Source organism: Ochotona princeps, chromosome 7 (genome assembly GCF_030435755.1).
Source record: "Ochotona princeps isolate mOchPri1 chromosome 7, mOchPri1.hap1, whole genome shotgun sequence".
NCBI lineage: Eukaryota > Metazoa > Chordata > Mammalia > Lagomorpha > Ochotonidae > Ochotona > Ochotona princeps.
Genome location: NC_080838.1, coordinates 40,082,610 through 40,096,690, shown reverse-complemented (window position 1 = coordinate 40,096,690; position 14,081 = coordinate 40,082,610). Strand labels below are relative to the sequence as shown.

Sequence of the window (14,081 nt, the reverse complement as noted above, 5' to 3'; positions counted from 1 at the left end):
TGAGAATTGGCTCGGCTAGGGAACTGTGAGAGTATACCCTTGCTGGGTGGGGGTTCCCACAGGAGAGTGTGGGGGCCAGGGTGGGGGCTTTGTTCTGGTCTGGATATGGCTGCAGTCTCGCTCGGCACAAGTGTGGACCTGCGATTGAATGCACCAGACCAGGCTAGACTCCAGCACCATCTGGTGCTCTGGAGAACCCAGCTAGATGTAGGATGGACTAGGCTAGGCCTGTGCCCCTGCTGAGCCATGTGTGAGCAGTGTCTGGTCTAGACGAGCCTTGGCTGGGCTGAAACATCCAACAGTAAGAACTGGGATGGATTGAAGGCCATCAAGGAGGGCTGGCCCATGTACCCACCAGTATGCACAAGATCTGGCATAAAAAGAGATTCTGATGGAGGAGCTTGGGAAACTCCTCTGCTGGGACACAGTCACTGCAGGTGAGCGCAAGAACCACGATAGGGAGCAACCCAGACCAGACCAGAGGAAGATACCAACTGGCATACATTTGACATAGGTCAGGGGCAAGTTGAGGTGAGCCATACCAGATGTGGCCGCAGAGCCCAAACAGCACACGTGAGAACCAGGGAGGGAGGGGGCAAAGCCAGCAGGGGGAATGTGGGCTCCCCTGCTGGACAGTAACTCTCACTGGAGAGCATGAGTTGGGATGGGAGCAGACCAGACCAGTTAGGGTTACAACACCTGTGGGTCTCATGTGAGCTAGATCAGGGAAAAGCCAGATTGGGCTGGCTGTTCCGACTGCTACAAGCAAAAATTAGAGTGGGTGAGGGTTGGTTGGGCTTTGCCACAGCATCAGCTGGCAGAGGCTGGCACTGGGGGCTAAATCTGTCAAGTTAAACTCCAGAACCACCTGGAGAGTGCATAATCTGGGAGTGGGAGTGGCCTAGGAGGGAAATAGTCAGCACTTCCCTCTTGGGTTGCCACTCCCACTGGAGAGTATGAGGACTTTAGCCGCTAGACCACGCCGCCGGGCCGCACTGGAGAGTATGAGAACCAGGACAGGGACAGGTGTGGCTAGCCAAAAAAGCACCCACCAGTATGTGTGTGGGCTGAATAGTAGGGCTGGCTGGGTTGAACTAGGCTTCAGTGTTCATTGACAAGAGAGCTAAATGGGATGTGGGACAGACTGAACAAGTCTGTGGTACATACTGGCAAGCATGGGAACCAGGGTAGGGGGCAGGCCTGGTGGTGGTTATGGGGAGTTGCTCCAACTAGGCTGCAGCTCTCACTGGTTTGCGTGAAGGCCGAATGTGAAGTGGGCAGGATCTGGCTGGACTGCAACAACCATTGATTCACATGGAAGACAGGGTTGGAAACAGAACTGACCCAGCAATTGGAATGACCAGCATATGTATCTATGCTGATTGGGGTGACAGACAGTGCTTGACCCTGTACTGGCAAGCACACACAAGAATCAAGTCTGGGATCATCTCAGATGAAGTTTCTTTGGAGATCCCTCCAACTAAACTGCTAATCTCAGAACCCCAACCATGAAGAGACTGTGTCAGCCAGTGGATTCTGAATGGATTTAATCGTGATTGGAGTGGCGAGATTGGCCTTAATTCAGAACTGTTGAACTATCCAAGCTGCATGAGCAGGACCCTCAGAGTGTGCCTCACATTGGGGACCTGGGATGGGTGGGAGGCTGGGTGGGGCTTCTCCCTTTGTTTCTCCCCTTGCCCCAGATACAGGGGGAAAAATGATGATGTTAGTGTGGGGAAAAAAGTAATTACACTTTTAACTGACAGAATTAGGAAAACACTGAAGAATACTAAGTTTATGCTGGACTGTATTTTCGTAAATGTATGTTCTGTAAAGCATCTTATTAAACTATAAAATATGTTTAAAAAGAAAAAAAGAACTTTGGGAAACTTACTTTTCTTAAATATAATGTTATATAAAGATTCTTTTAAAAGTTCATGGAAAAATAAAAGTTATCAATTTATTTTGGTTAAAAATATTTTTTAAATCCTAGTTTTTTCATAAGATGCATTTTTATGGACTTTTTGAAGAACTCTTGTAAATTTTGTTTTCAAGTTTTTATTGTTTGAGAATGTGTTATTTTGCAGATAAAGTTGTTTTTAAATGAGATTTTTAAATAATTACTTCAGAATTTAGGGCTCAGGGTGATAACGTACTGGTTAATGTCCTCCCCTTGCATGCTTTGGGATCCCATGTGGGCACTGGTTCTATTCCCAGCAGTCCTGCTTCCCATCCAGATCCTTGCTTGTGGCCTTGGAATGCAGTGGACGATGGCCCAAAGCTTTGGGACCCTGCACCTGGAAGAAGTTCCTGGCTCCTGGGTTTGGATTGACTTAGCTCCAGCCGTTGTGGCCGTTTAGGGAGTGAATCAGGGGATGGAGGATCTTTCTCTCTGTCTCTCCTCCTCTGCATATCCATCTTTCCAATAAAAACAAATAAATCTTCAAAAAAAAAACTTGAGGAATTTTTTGTATTTTTGCAAGTCATTAATACATGCTTACCTTGTCTCCAGGGTTCCCTGATTTTCTCAGAAATTTCTGTGACTCTCAAGAAAAGGTGGTTTGGACTGTTGGTGCTGGGAGTAGAATCTGATGGAGATTGGTCATTAACATGCAAATTGATTCTGTAGAAAGACAAATATTTGTGTTCATTTGTTGAAGAAAAGTGGATTAGCTTTCTCCATTTCTTGCCTGGTAACAGATACAAGTGAATGAATCCAGGCTTTCCCAGCATGATTATAGCAATTAAGAAAGGATGGTGTTGCTGATAGCCTGCAAATGATTTCCTGCTCTGTCATGGTCTTTGTAGTGTGAAGGTCATAACAATGCCTTGCTCATTGTGGTCTTCTTATATCTGAATGCCTCTGGCATTTAGATGGTATTAACATCATTTCTTCTTGTGAACTTTCTGAGTTAGGTACTGTGTTGAATTGCAGTGTGATTATTTAACATGCATAAATAGAGTTCCAGTTTGTTTTCATTACTAGAGTGTTTCCCCAGCCCTTTTGATGTGAGTGTGTAATCTGGTGGTGGTGGATGAATGAATAATAACAAAAGTGTAGTTTACATACCATTTTATTTTGTGCCCATTTTACTGGAGCAAATGGATTCTTTGGAAAAAATGACTGGCTTTTGTGATATACATTATATTTGCTATCTATAGGAGTTTTGTCATCACAAAAGAACATTCAAATTCAGTTGAATTCTTTTTAGTTCTTTAAAAATATCTTATAGGCCACACCTGTAACTGAGCTAGAGAGCTTTTGTCACTGTAATGAAATGCCTATGGTAAAACTACTTCTGAGGGAAGAGGGTGTGTTATAGCTCATGGCTTTGGGGGCTCACAGTCTACCATCAGCATCTGGTGATGGTGGTCCTGCTGGCAGAGTCCTGAAGCAGCTTCAGGGTGTCACATTGCCAAAAGCAGTGTACCCTCTGTCTTCCTTTCCTCATAACGCCATCATGCTTTAAAAATGCGACTTCACGGGCCCGGTGGCGTGGCCTAGCGGCTAAAGTCCTCGCCTTGAAAGCCCCGGGATCCCATATGGGTGCCGGTTCTAATCCCGGCAGCTCCACTTCTCATCCAGCTCCCTGCATGTGGCCTGGGAAAGCAGTAGAGGAAGGCCCAATGCATTGGGACCCTGCACCCGCGTGGGAGACCCGGAAGAGGTTCCAGGTTCCCGGCTTCGGATTGGCGTGCACCAGCCCCTGGCGGCTCACTTGGGGAGTGAATCATCGGATGGAAGATCTTTCTCTCTGTCTCTCCTCCTCTCTGTATATCTGGCTGTAATAAAATGAATAAATCTTTGAAAAAAAAAAAAAAGAAAATGGGACTTCACCCTGACAAACAACCTGACAGAAAACCTGATCCAATAGAAACCCATGCCCAGGCTTTCCCGAGTAATCAGGAGTTAACAATACCATGTTTGCCTGTTTTATTATTGAAAAGTCAGGTTTTACAGAGAGAAGGAGAGACAGAGAGAGAAGGTCTTCCATCCTCTGGTTAACTACCCAAGTGGCCACAATGGCCAGAGCTGAGCTGATCCAAAGGCAGGACCACAGGAGCTTCCTCCAGGTCTCCCACTTGAGTGCAGGGACACAAGGCTTGGGCCATCCCCTACTGCTTTCCCAGGTCATAAACAGGGAGCTAGACGGGAAGTGGACCATCCAGAATACAAACCAAACCCATATGGGAGTCTGTGGTTTGCAAACTGAGGATTTAGCCATTGAGTTATTGAGGTGGGCAGGACACTTAACATTTCTTAAGGATGATGATGTGGGAAGTAATTGTAGTTGGTGCTTAAGCCAATACAAAGGAATGAATGGCAAATTTTTGCTATCTATTCTTTTTGAAAAACTATTATAAAGCCATCCATAGTCACTTTTGATATATATAATATATATTAAAAATTGTATATAATTTATATATAAATATATATTATTTCATAACATATAAAGCATATATATAAAATGGTAGAACTTCTTAAAGATTTTATTCCTTTACCTATGAAATAAAAGTCATTACAGATGATTTCTAAATGGAGTTTTATGAAATAATTAAATTATCTTTTTCATGCTGTCTTGGCTTAAGTGTCATGTTTGTCAACTCCCTACTAGTACCTGTCCTGCATGTAGTTCCAATGAGAAAGGAATGTAGGCACTTGATCCCAATTTAAGGGATCCATGTTTAGCCTGTTAGTACTTAATATGTTATCTTTCCCAGGGGTGTTTGACCTTAAGTTTTGACTCTTTTAAATATCAAAAAGAGGACGCAGCATGGTAGCCTAGTGACTAAAGAATTCACCTTGTAACTGCCCTGGGATCCCATATGGGTGCCAGTTTGTTTTCCAGCAGCTCCACTTCCTTTCCAGTTCCCTGCTTGTGGCCTGGGAAAGCAATTGAGGATGGTGCAAAGCGTTGGGATCCTGCACCTGCATGGGAGTCCTGGAAAAAGCTGGCTCCTGGCCTCAGATCAGCTCCAGCCACTGGGGTCACTTGGGGAGTGAACCAGCAGATAGAAGATCTTTCTCTCTGTCTCATCTTTTTCTCTCCATGGATCTCTCGGGGTAGCCTAGTGGCTAAAGTCCTCGCCTTGAACGGGCCGGGATCCCATATGGGCGCCGGTTCTAATCCCGGCAGCTCCACTTCCCATCCAGCTCCCTGCTTGTGGCCTGGGAAAGCAGTGGAGGACGGCCCAAAGATTTGGGACCCTGCATCTGCGTGGGAGACCCAGAAGAGGTTCCAGGTTCCCGGCTTCGGATTGGCGCAGCACTGGCCGTTGTAGTCACTTGGGGAGTGAATCATCGGACGGAAGATCTTCCTCTCTGTCTCTGCTCTCTGTATATCTGACTGTAATAAAAATAAATAAATCTTTAGAAAGTATATATATACATATATATATAAAATATTTAAGAAATAAGAGGCCAGAATATTTTAAGTAAATAAATAAATTAATAAATCTAATTATAGACAGTAGGATAGATTAATGCAGTTGATTTGTAACCAGTAGTAATTTCAGGGACTTCAGTAACCATACCAAATTACCAAGTGGATATTTTCCTAGCATTAGGCCAAGCTTTCAAAAGTAACACAATTTTGGCTCATTGATTTTGTAGTTCATGCTATAATCTTTTGGGTTTTTAAGACTATTGCTTGGGGTGGTTTTTTTTTTTTATTTGAAAAAGATAATTGGGAGTGGGAAATAGAGAGAATTTCATCCACTGCTAATTGCCAAATACCTGCAACAAATGGTGCAGGGCCAGATGGAAGCCAGGAATCTGAAACTGAATTTTTGTCTCCCATGTGGGTAGCAGGTACCCAAGGACTTGAGCCCATTGTCCCTCCAGGTGCACAGTAGCTGGAATCTAGAATCAGTAGGAGAAGTCACAAACCCAAGCACCCTGGAATGGGATACAGGCATGCCCAAGTGTTTTTACCACTGAGCCAAATGCCTGCCCTGATGGAGTTTATGAGTGGGAAAGAGCATTTTATTCTTTGTTAATAGGTGAACAAATCAAGTAGATGCAAGATATGATACAGCTAATTACAGCTAATTTTTAAGCCAAGTGTTTCACCTGCCTGTGTTTCTTATTGGTGATCTCATGTGCTAATGGGAAGTAATGCATAAATGATAAGAACTTCATATGTGAGATGATCTAATATTTTGGATTCAATATCTGATATTAATGTGCCTACTCATTTTTCTGCTTTTGAAGTTACAATTGTTTGCTTAGATAAGCAACTGTAGTCCACACACATTAGAGTATTAGCATGGTAACCATAGAAAGAAGAGAATTCTAAATCCTCAATGAAAGAAGCTGCGCCTAGTGGAGACTATATCATTCTGACTGGATCTCTTACCATTTAAGTGTAAAGAGCGGGTTAGCATAAAACTGGCTCAATCTATTTGAATTACTTGTTTTTAAATGGCATTGATATTCTCTTCCTCTCCAGGCTCAGTACGACTTCATGGTGGCAGAAATGAATTCGAAGGCACAGTGGAAGTGTATGCAGGTGGAATGTGGGGTGCCATCTGCAGCAGCCACTGGGATGATTCCGATGCATCAGTCATTTGTCACCAGCTGCAGCTGGGGTGAGTTCACATCCCTGAGCAAGCCAGTCTGCAAATGTCCAAGGATGATGTTGGGCGCCTGCCAGGTCTGTGGAAAGGTTATATCTCTCTTCCTGTCGCTTTCTTCATCCACATTTTCCACAAAGGAGAAATCCAGAGGGTCTGAAATGGAAAGAATGAAATTTCCTATTCAAATGTATTTAATATATCATTACCCCTGCTGAACTAGGAAATGGACAAATGCTAAATGGGCAAAAATTAAAAGCATGTCTAAAAAATCAAAACAAAATACAATTTATTCATTTGAAAGGCAGAGAAAGGGCTCTTCCATCTGCTGGGTTCCTCCCTAACTGCCTGCAGAGCCTGGGAGTGGGGCAGACTGAAGCCAGGGGCCCAGAACTCAATAGAGGTGTTTCCCTTTTGGAAAGTACTTGGACTGTTTTCTACTGCTTCTCAGGGAAAGCATATTTTCTGCTTTTTCTCTGACAAAATAATTGTTTAGGCCTGGGAATCAGATCATTTGATTGTCAAAATTATAGTGTCTCAGTAATCTGCACAGCCTTAGGTTGCTATTATTTGTTTTTAACTTTGCATCCACAAATTCTGCTTCTGTAGACAAGAAGATGTGATGTGTCCCTGTGCTCTTATACTGTAGTTGATGAGGGTTGAGGTCCCAGGCCTTAAGGTTCTGCTCTGGGGAGGTCCTGTGAGAGATGACAACTTCGATCAGCTCCTGCCACATCTGACCATCCCAAGGACAACCAGGCAGGCGCTAATGTAGCTTATAGCCCTTAGAACGATCTTGTACTGACTCCCACGAGGCTCAGTGTCTTTAAGACATGCTATAAAGGTTCATTAGACAAAGAAGACTCTGTTTCAGGACAAAATACAGATTTTTTTGTTGACATTGTTCTGTTTTGTTGTAGTTTTTTTCTTAGTATTGATAGATATGTTTTTCCTAGCTGTTACCTTTAGAAAGCATGGAAAATATCTTGTTTTGGAAAACCTCTTGTTATGAAAATGCAAAACTAAAGGCCAAAAAAAGCTTTGTGGTTTACAAATAGTTTGGCTTAATAGTAAATGAGTGCTAGTTATCTGGAATGATGATACAAAGTGTAGGGCTTTAATTTGCCAAATTCTTCCTGTATTTCCATTAGGAACACTGAAGAATGAGAAATTTGGTAAGGCTAACCTGGGAAACCTAATCTTTGTTCAGATTTTGGGTGCTTTTAGATAGGATTAATGAATTCAATTAAATTTAGTTAATTACTCCTTTGATGGGGGTAAATATACTGTAGGATATAAGAAAGAACAAGGACAGAATCTATTAAGTGTTAAGGTGCTTGGAGATGTTAATTACTGATTTTATCCCTGTGTGTTGAAGTGATAATAAGTTGTAGGCAGGTGAGCAGGTCATAAAGAATGTTGATTTGATGATTTTCCTTTGAGGCCCCAGAGATTAAACACTCTGCTGGTGAAAGGATCTTCTTCCATGTCATATCTACATGTGCTTTACTATGCTTGAAAATCAGAAAGTAATACCCTTTCCTGTGAGACATAAAGACAGCAAGAGCACTCTACTGGCGATATAAACTGCAGGGTGTTTATGTCTTTTGATTGATGAAAGAACATTTGTAAACCACCATTCTGCAGATGTAGAGTTCAGAAAAGCCAAGGCCATTGCTTAGATCATCTCCCAGTGGTCCATTAAACACACACACACACACACACACACACACACACACGCTCTTGCATGGTAGAGAAGAGCAACTAACTCAGTTCATTGCATGAGGACGTATTTCATATTTTAAATGTAATCCAGATGTTTACTGTTTGCATGGAAGCCGTAGTCATGGATACAACTGTAAAGATTACCAGATAAATCAGATAAATGATTAATCTTTTAACATTTTAATATCATTTTGTATACATCAAAGTTTACCTCTAAAAATATGAGATTAGATTTATTGGGCTCCTGCACCTAAGTGGGAAATCCGGAAAAGGCTCCTGACTTCTGGCTTTGGACTGGCTCAACTCCAGTCATTGCAGCATTTGGAGACTGAACCATGGATGGAAAGTCCTTCCTCTGTCTGTCTTCTCTCTCTGAGTCTGCCTTTCAAATAAAAATAATAAATCAGCAAGGTTTATTGATTTTAATTCAGTTACCTCTCAATAGTGTAGCTCAGAGATGGTGATAGCTATCATTTTGAATATGCAAGCCTAGCATATTCAGATTGGCAAGACTCTCCAGGTATCCAGATTTCTTGTCTTGTACATTGGAAGGCAGAGCATTAGAGAGACTTTTAGCTGAGTTCAGACCAGAATCTCAGCTTCCCTGGGCCTTTTTGACACCCTTCTTGCATTAAGCCACCTGGGCTGGCTTTTTAAACTGTGGTGCTTGTGCGTTTTCTTGCGAATCAGAGACTGAAGAATAAAATAATGCATAAACTGATTGCTACAGGTGAACTCAAATTCTCACCTGATGTTTTGATCTCCTTAAAATAGGTGATCCTGTGTGCTGCTTTTTTTTTTTCACATTCATCTTTATGGATTTTTTTTTTTGAAGTCCAAAACTGCGATTCAAAACTTTGCCTGCATTTGATAAATCTAATCTAGCTCACTGTACTTCCAGAGGAAAAGGAATAGCCAAACAAACTTCATTTTCTGCACTGGGCCTTATTCCCATTTATTGGAGCAATGTCCGTTGCCGTGGAGATGAAGAAAATATACTGTTGTGTGAAAAAGACATCTGGCAGGGCGGGCCGTGTCCTCAGAAGATGGCAGCTGCTGTCACATGCAGCTCTTACCATGGTGAGCATACATTTTATTATTGTACTTTCATTGTGTGTTAAGCATGATTGCAGATGATAAAAATGTCTTACTTAAATTGGTTTCATAAGTTTAAATGCTGAAATAAATCCAAATTATCATATCCTATTTTCAAATCTTTGGTATGAACATATCTAACAACATGAATTCTATTTGATTTTCAAAATAATATCTCATTTTTATCCTAGGTTATATAGTTGCTTAAAGAAATATTATATCCTGCATATGTAATAGAGAATTACATACAGTACAATATAATATATAGGAAATACTAAGAAATAAGATGTCATGATGAAATCAAAATGGAAAATATTTTGAAACTAAATATGAAATACAGGAAGTATCATACAATTTTTTTGTATTTATAATTTATTTCAGTCATGATGGCATTGTTTTTCTTTGGGTTGTGGAGAACAGATTTCTCAAAAATTGGATGATTGGCTTGGATAATGACTTTCAGTGAACTTCATATAGAAGATATGTGGTGATTAGCAGTATGGTTTAAGTATGCAGATACATATGTTCACCTGAGCACCAATAATATCACCAAAAGATAACTTGTTTTCAGTAATCTGTGGTTTTTGAGTATGCCTTTTTTGGTTTCTGAAATTGTTGGGGAAAATCAAATTTTAGACTCTGTTAATGGCTAGTTGTATGAAAATAATTCCATTTATTAACAGGTCGAGATTACTGTAATATTTGTTAGTTTTAGATGTGTGTGTCTCTATCACTGGTGTAGCTAGGTACATACTATTGAATTACTGACAGTGTAGAGAAGTGGATGACCCTGATCTTACTGACCAGTGTAAACACATAGGTCTCATTGGTTTTGCATTTCACCATGCACAGGTGCAGTGCTGCCTGTCATTCGTCTGGTTGGTGGGAGCAGTGTGCATGAAGGTCGTGTGGAGCTCTACCATGCTGGCCAGTGGGGAACAGTCTGTGATGACCAATGGGATGATGCAGATGCAGAAGTGGTCTGCAGGCAGCTGGGCCTCAGGTTTGTTTTCATTGTTCTTGTTTTGTTTCCATTTTTGAAAAACTAATTTTCATACCCAAAGACAGGTGCTGTTGGTTTCAATGGTACATTTCCTTGAGCGAATAGAAAACAACACCTTTTGATATTTGTCCTAGGTGAGGTTCTCTGAAGAGCACTTCCGTGTAGATTTCTCCTGCTTGTGTGTCTGCACAAGAGTGATTTTATGTCACTAAAAACACAAAGTTTACTACCTTTCCATGGTGGTCTTTCCATTATTCCCAGGTAACAATCAGCACTGCCGACTCCAGTTGCTTAAGCGTATCATGATCCACCAGTTGTTAGTATGTCATTAAAGTTTAACCCCCATCCTTCAAATATTATCTAAACTCGTGAACTTTGTTTCTTTATTTGTAGGAATGTATTTAGAACAAAGGATGTTAGTGTTTAAGGGAAGTAATTCCCGCGGAGGATCGGGTGTTGGGGCCTGAGCTGTTGCTTGTCACCTAACTGGGCTTGTTCTGCATTGCTGCAATTCCAGATCTCCCATTTTTGCATTTTTACTGCAGCTTCTTGGTTAAAGTATTTTAAAGTAAAAGGTGACATTCTAACATTTTATATTTAAATACTTCAGGATGTTTCTCTTAAAACTGAGAACATTGACATGACGGGAAAAATCAATTGGGGTGGAAAATGGGGGGAGGGGAATCCCAGGCTATACAAATTGTATAATTTTCAAAAAAAAAATTTTAAAAAAACCTGGAAACATTGTCCCAAACAATCCTTATCTTTATCACAGCCAATGTCATTGATAATCATTCTTAACATTGTGCATTATCCTGTCATATTCAGATTTTCATAGTTGTTCACTGTGGCACTGATTGTCTGAAGCAGAATTTGGTCCCCCATCTGGATGTCATTTCCCTTAAGTTTCTTAATCTGAAACAGGGTTTTTTGTGATATCAACTTGTTGAAGTTGTGCTAGAAAAAATCTCTGATATTTTTTTTCTTCTTCCTCCTGGCGTCATGTCGTTTACGTTTATGGTTCTTGTAATTCCTGAAAGTGGAGATTAGGCCAACATGCATGATTAAATCAAAGCAACCTTTTTTTGACTAGAGATCACCCTAAGTGTTGTCTTCTCGTCTCAAAGCAGTCAGAGAATTGCTCTGGTTTCTGCTGCTGGCAAAGCCAAGCTGGAACACTGGATTATGGTGATATTAGCTTGATTCTTCATTGAAAAATTACATTGTACACCTGTAACTAATTTGGGACAGGGTTGTGCGTTGCAGTCCTGGCAATGCTGTTTAGTTATATGATCATTTCCTTTAGATGTACCAGGAATAGTGAAAATCAGTTCTTTTTAAAGAAACTAATTTACCATTGTTATCTTTGAGACGGGATTTTTAAAAATGTTTGTGATTATCAATTTCAAGACCAGTTTCTTCCTTCAAATTTCCAGGTGTTGCTATCGGAATCATCAAGGCATAAGATAGAGAGCTTGTGGTCTGGACTGAGAATCATTCACATTTGAATCCTGTTTTTGAAGTTGAGCAGTTACAGAACATCTGTTAGTTACAGTTTTCTTCTCTAAGGTTATTTGCTAATTTACAAGGGTTTCTGTGTTCGTAAGAGTTAGAAAATGTAATGTGCATTGCTTTCAAGGTCAACCTACTTAGAAACTGTTGTATTTAAAGACATTTTAAAGCATTCAATATTAACTGAGCATCTGGTGGTGAGATCATCAAACACTATTTCTCTATACAAAACTTCCATCTAGTTATCTCTATCTGTGTGTTTATAGTTTGAAGAAAGTCTAATGTGTATATACAAGGGCACTTCAAGCAGTTCATTGATAAATAGAATTAAAGGGTAAGTTTTTTTTTGGTGTGTAAAGCCTTACTTGCTGGAATGGGAAATCTTGAAACTCACTGAGCACCCATGATTGAGATTTTCTAGGCAGAGACACTATGAATATAAAAGTTGGAAAACCACAGATGATTTCATATTAATAATTAAGAAATTTATGTCTTCTCCTGAAATATTAAGAATTTGAAGAGTAGATTAGTTGCATGCTCAATATTAGCAATTGTGATATGGGTGACTCTAAGTTTAAACAATAGCTATTTTATATTAATGTATGTTTGGGAGAAAGGCCAACTTCTGTTTAGAAAAGATGATAGTCATTTATATTGTAGAATTCACTTTTGAGAGAAAAAATATCACTTATAATTAAAAGTTCTTAAGAGACTTGCTGACATTAGTCTGTTATACAGAAAGAATATAAAGACAGAATCACAAGGAAGACTATATGCATGTTGAACACTATGTGGGCTAATTACAGTTTCAACATCTCTTGTCAAGCATCTGTTCATTGCAAATTTTTGTATGAAGAGACTCATTTTTGAAAAAGTGACTAAAAGGGAAAATAGCTCCACATATACTAGACAGCAAAGATCCTTCGCAAGCCTTTGTAACAACCAATAGTCTGGTTCTGTAGGCTTTAGTGTTGATCATAAACACAAATGCTCTGAGCGGACATTGTTCATTTGCCTTTCTTGCATTTGATTTGATAGTTACATCATAAATAGTTGGATGCTATTCTGGAACGCTTCTTTCACTACAGTATGTTTTATTTACTTAAAAGCTGAGTACTTGAAGATGAAATAGTTTTTTCATGGCACATAGTTGATAGCTGGCAACATAATTGTTCCTTGTCCGAATTTATGATTCATTCTTAAGCAGATTTCATCACAGCCTTACTTACTTTGTTGAATCCTCAGAGGGAGGCTCCATCATGCATCCCTGGAGTGGTAGTTAGAGTCTGTTTCTGAGACACTGGCTTTGTTGACCCTCATCTATTCATGGTCTATGCCTATTTTGATAGCTGGCGAGCTTCCTAAATACAAAAGGAATGATTGTACTTAAGGTTTTTAAATTCAATTACCCCAGAACTTGAAGAAAGATAGGAAGCTGGAAAGGAGACAGACAGATGTTAGAAAATTGAATAACTTGAGAATTAATAGGAACTTGTTAAAGTTTTAGGTAGAGATGTTTTAGCTTTCCTTTGTGTGCCTAACATTAAATGTGTTTCCTCTGGCCCTTTGAAACTCTTAAAAGCACAGCTAAGAACTGTGACATCATATTTTATCATGTAATGTGCCATACTTTACATAGGCTTTAAAGTTTTTTTGACATTTATTTCTGCTTGCTTTTTGATGGTGGGGGAGGTGGTGCTATAAAATGATCAAATGGAACATTATTATTGTGTAGTCAGAAAAACTAATCTTCTGAAATAAATTAGTTCTAAAAAAGATTTGTTCATTTATTTGAAAAAGTTATAGACCAGGAGAGAAACAGAGAGAGAGAGAGAGAGATCTTCCAGAAAAAGATCTTCTCCCTGCTGGGTCACTCCCTAGATGACTGCAACATCATGGACTTGTCCAGGCTGAAGCCAGGAGCCAAGAGCTTCATGCAGATCTCTCACATGGGTGTCAGGTACCCAGACATTTGGGCCATCTTCTGCTACCTTTTCCGGACCATTAGAAGGGATCTGATCAGAAGTGCAGCAGCTAGGCAGGAAACTGTTGCCCATATGGGATGCCAGCATTGCAGGTGGTGGCTTCACCTGTTATACCACAACACTGGCCCAATATTAAAAAAAAATTATTGACAGCAATTGTACATGTTTATGGGCTTCAGTGTAAG

The 14,081-nt window shown here is 40.2% G+C and overlaps 1 protein-coding gene across 1 annotated transcript in view; it reads left to right on the top strand.

Moving 5' to 3' along the window:
* PRSS12 (serine protease 12) overlaps positions 1 to 14,081 on the top strand; it is a 71,676-nt gene that overhangs the window by 11,408 nt on the left and 46,187 nt on the right. The window contains exons 2-4 of the mRNA XM_004594261.2: positions 6,453 to 6,591; positions 9,203 to 9,381; positions 10,249 to 10,399. Coding sequence (XP_004594318.2) covers positions 6,453 to 6,591; positions 9,203 to 9,381; positions 10,249 to 10,399 — 469 coding nt within the window. The remainder of the gene's footprint in view (positions 1 to 6,452; positions 6,592 to 9,202; positions 9,382 to 10,248; positions 10,400 to 14,081) is intronic.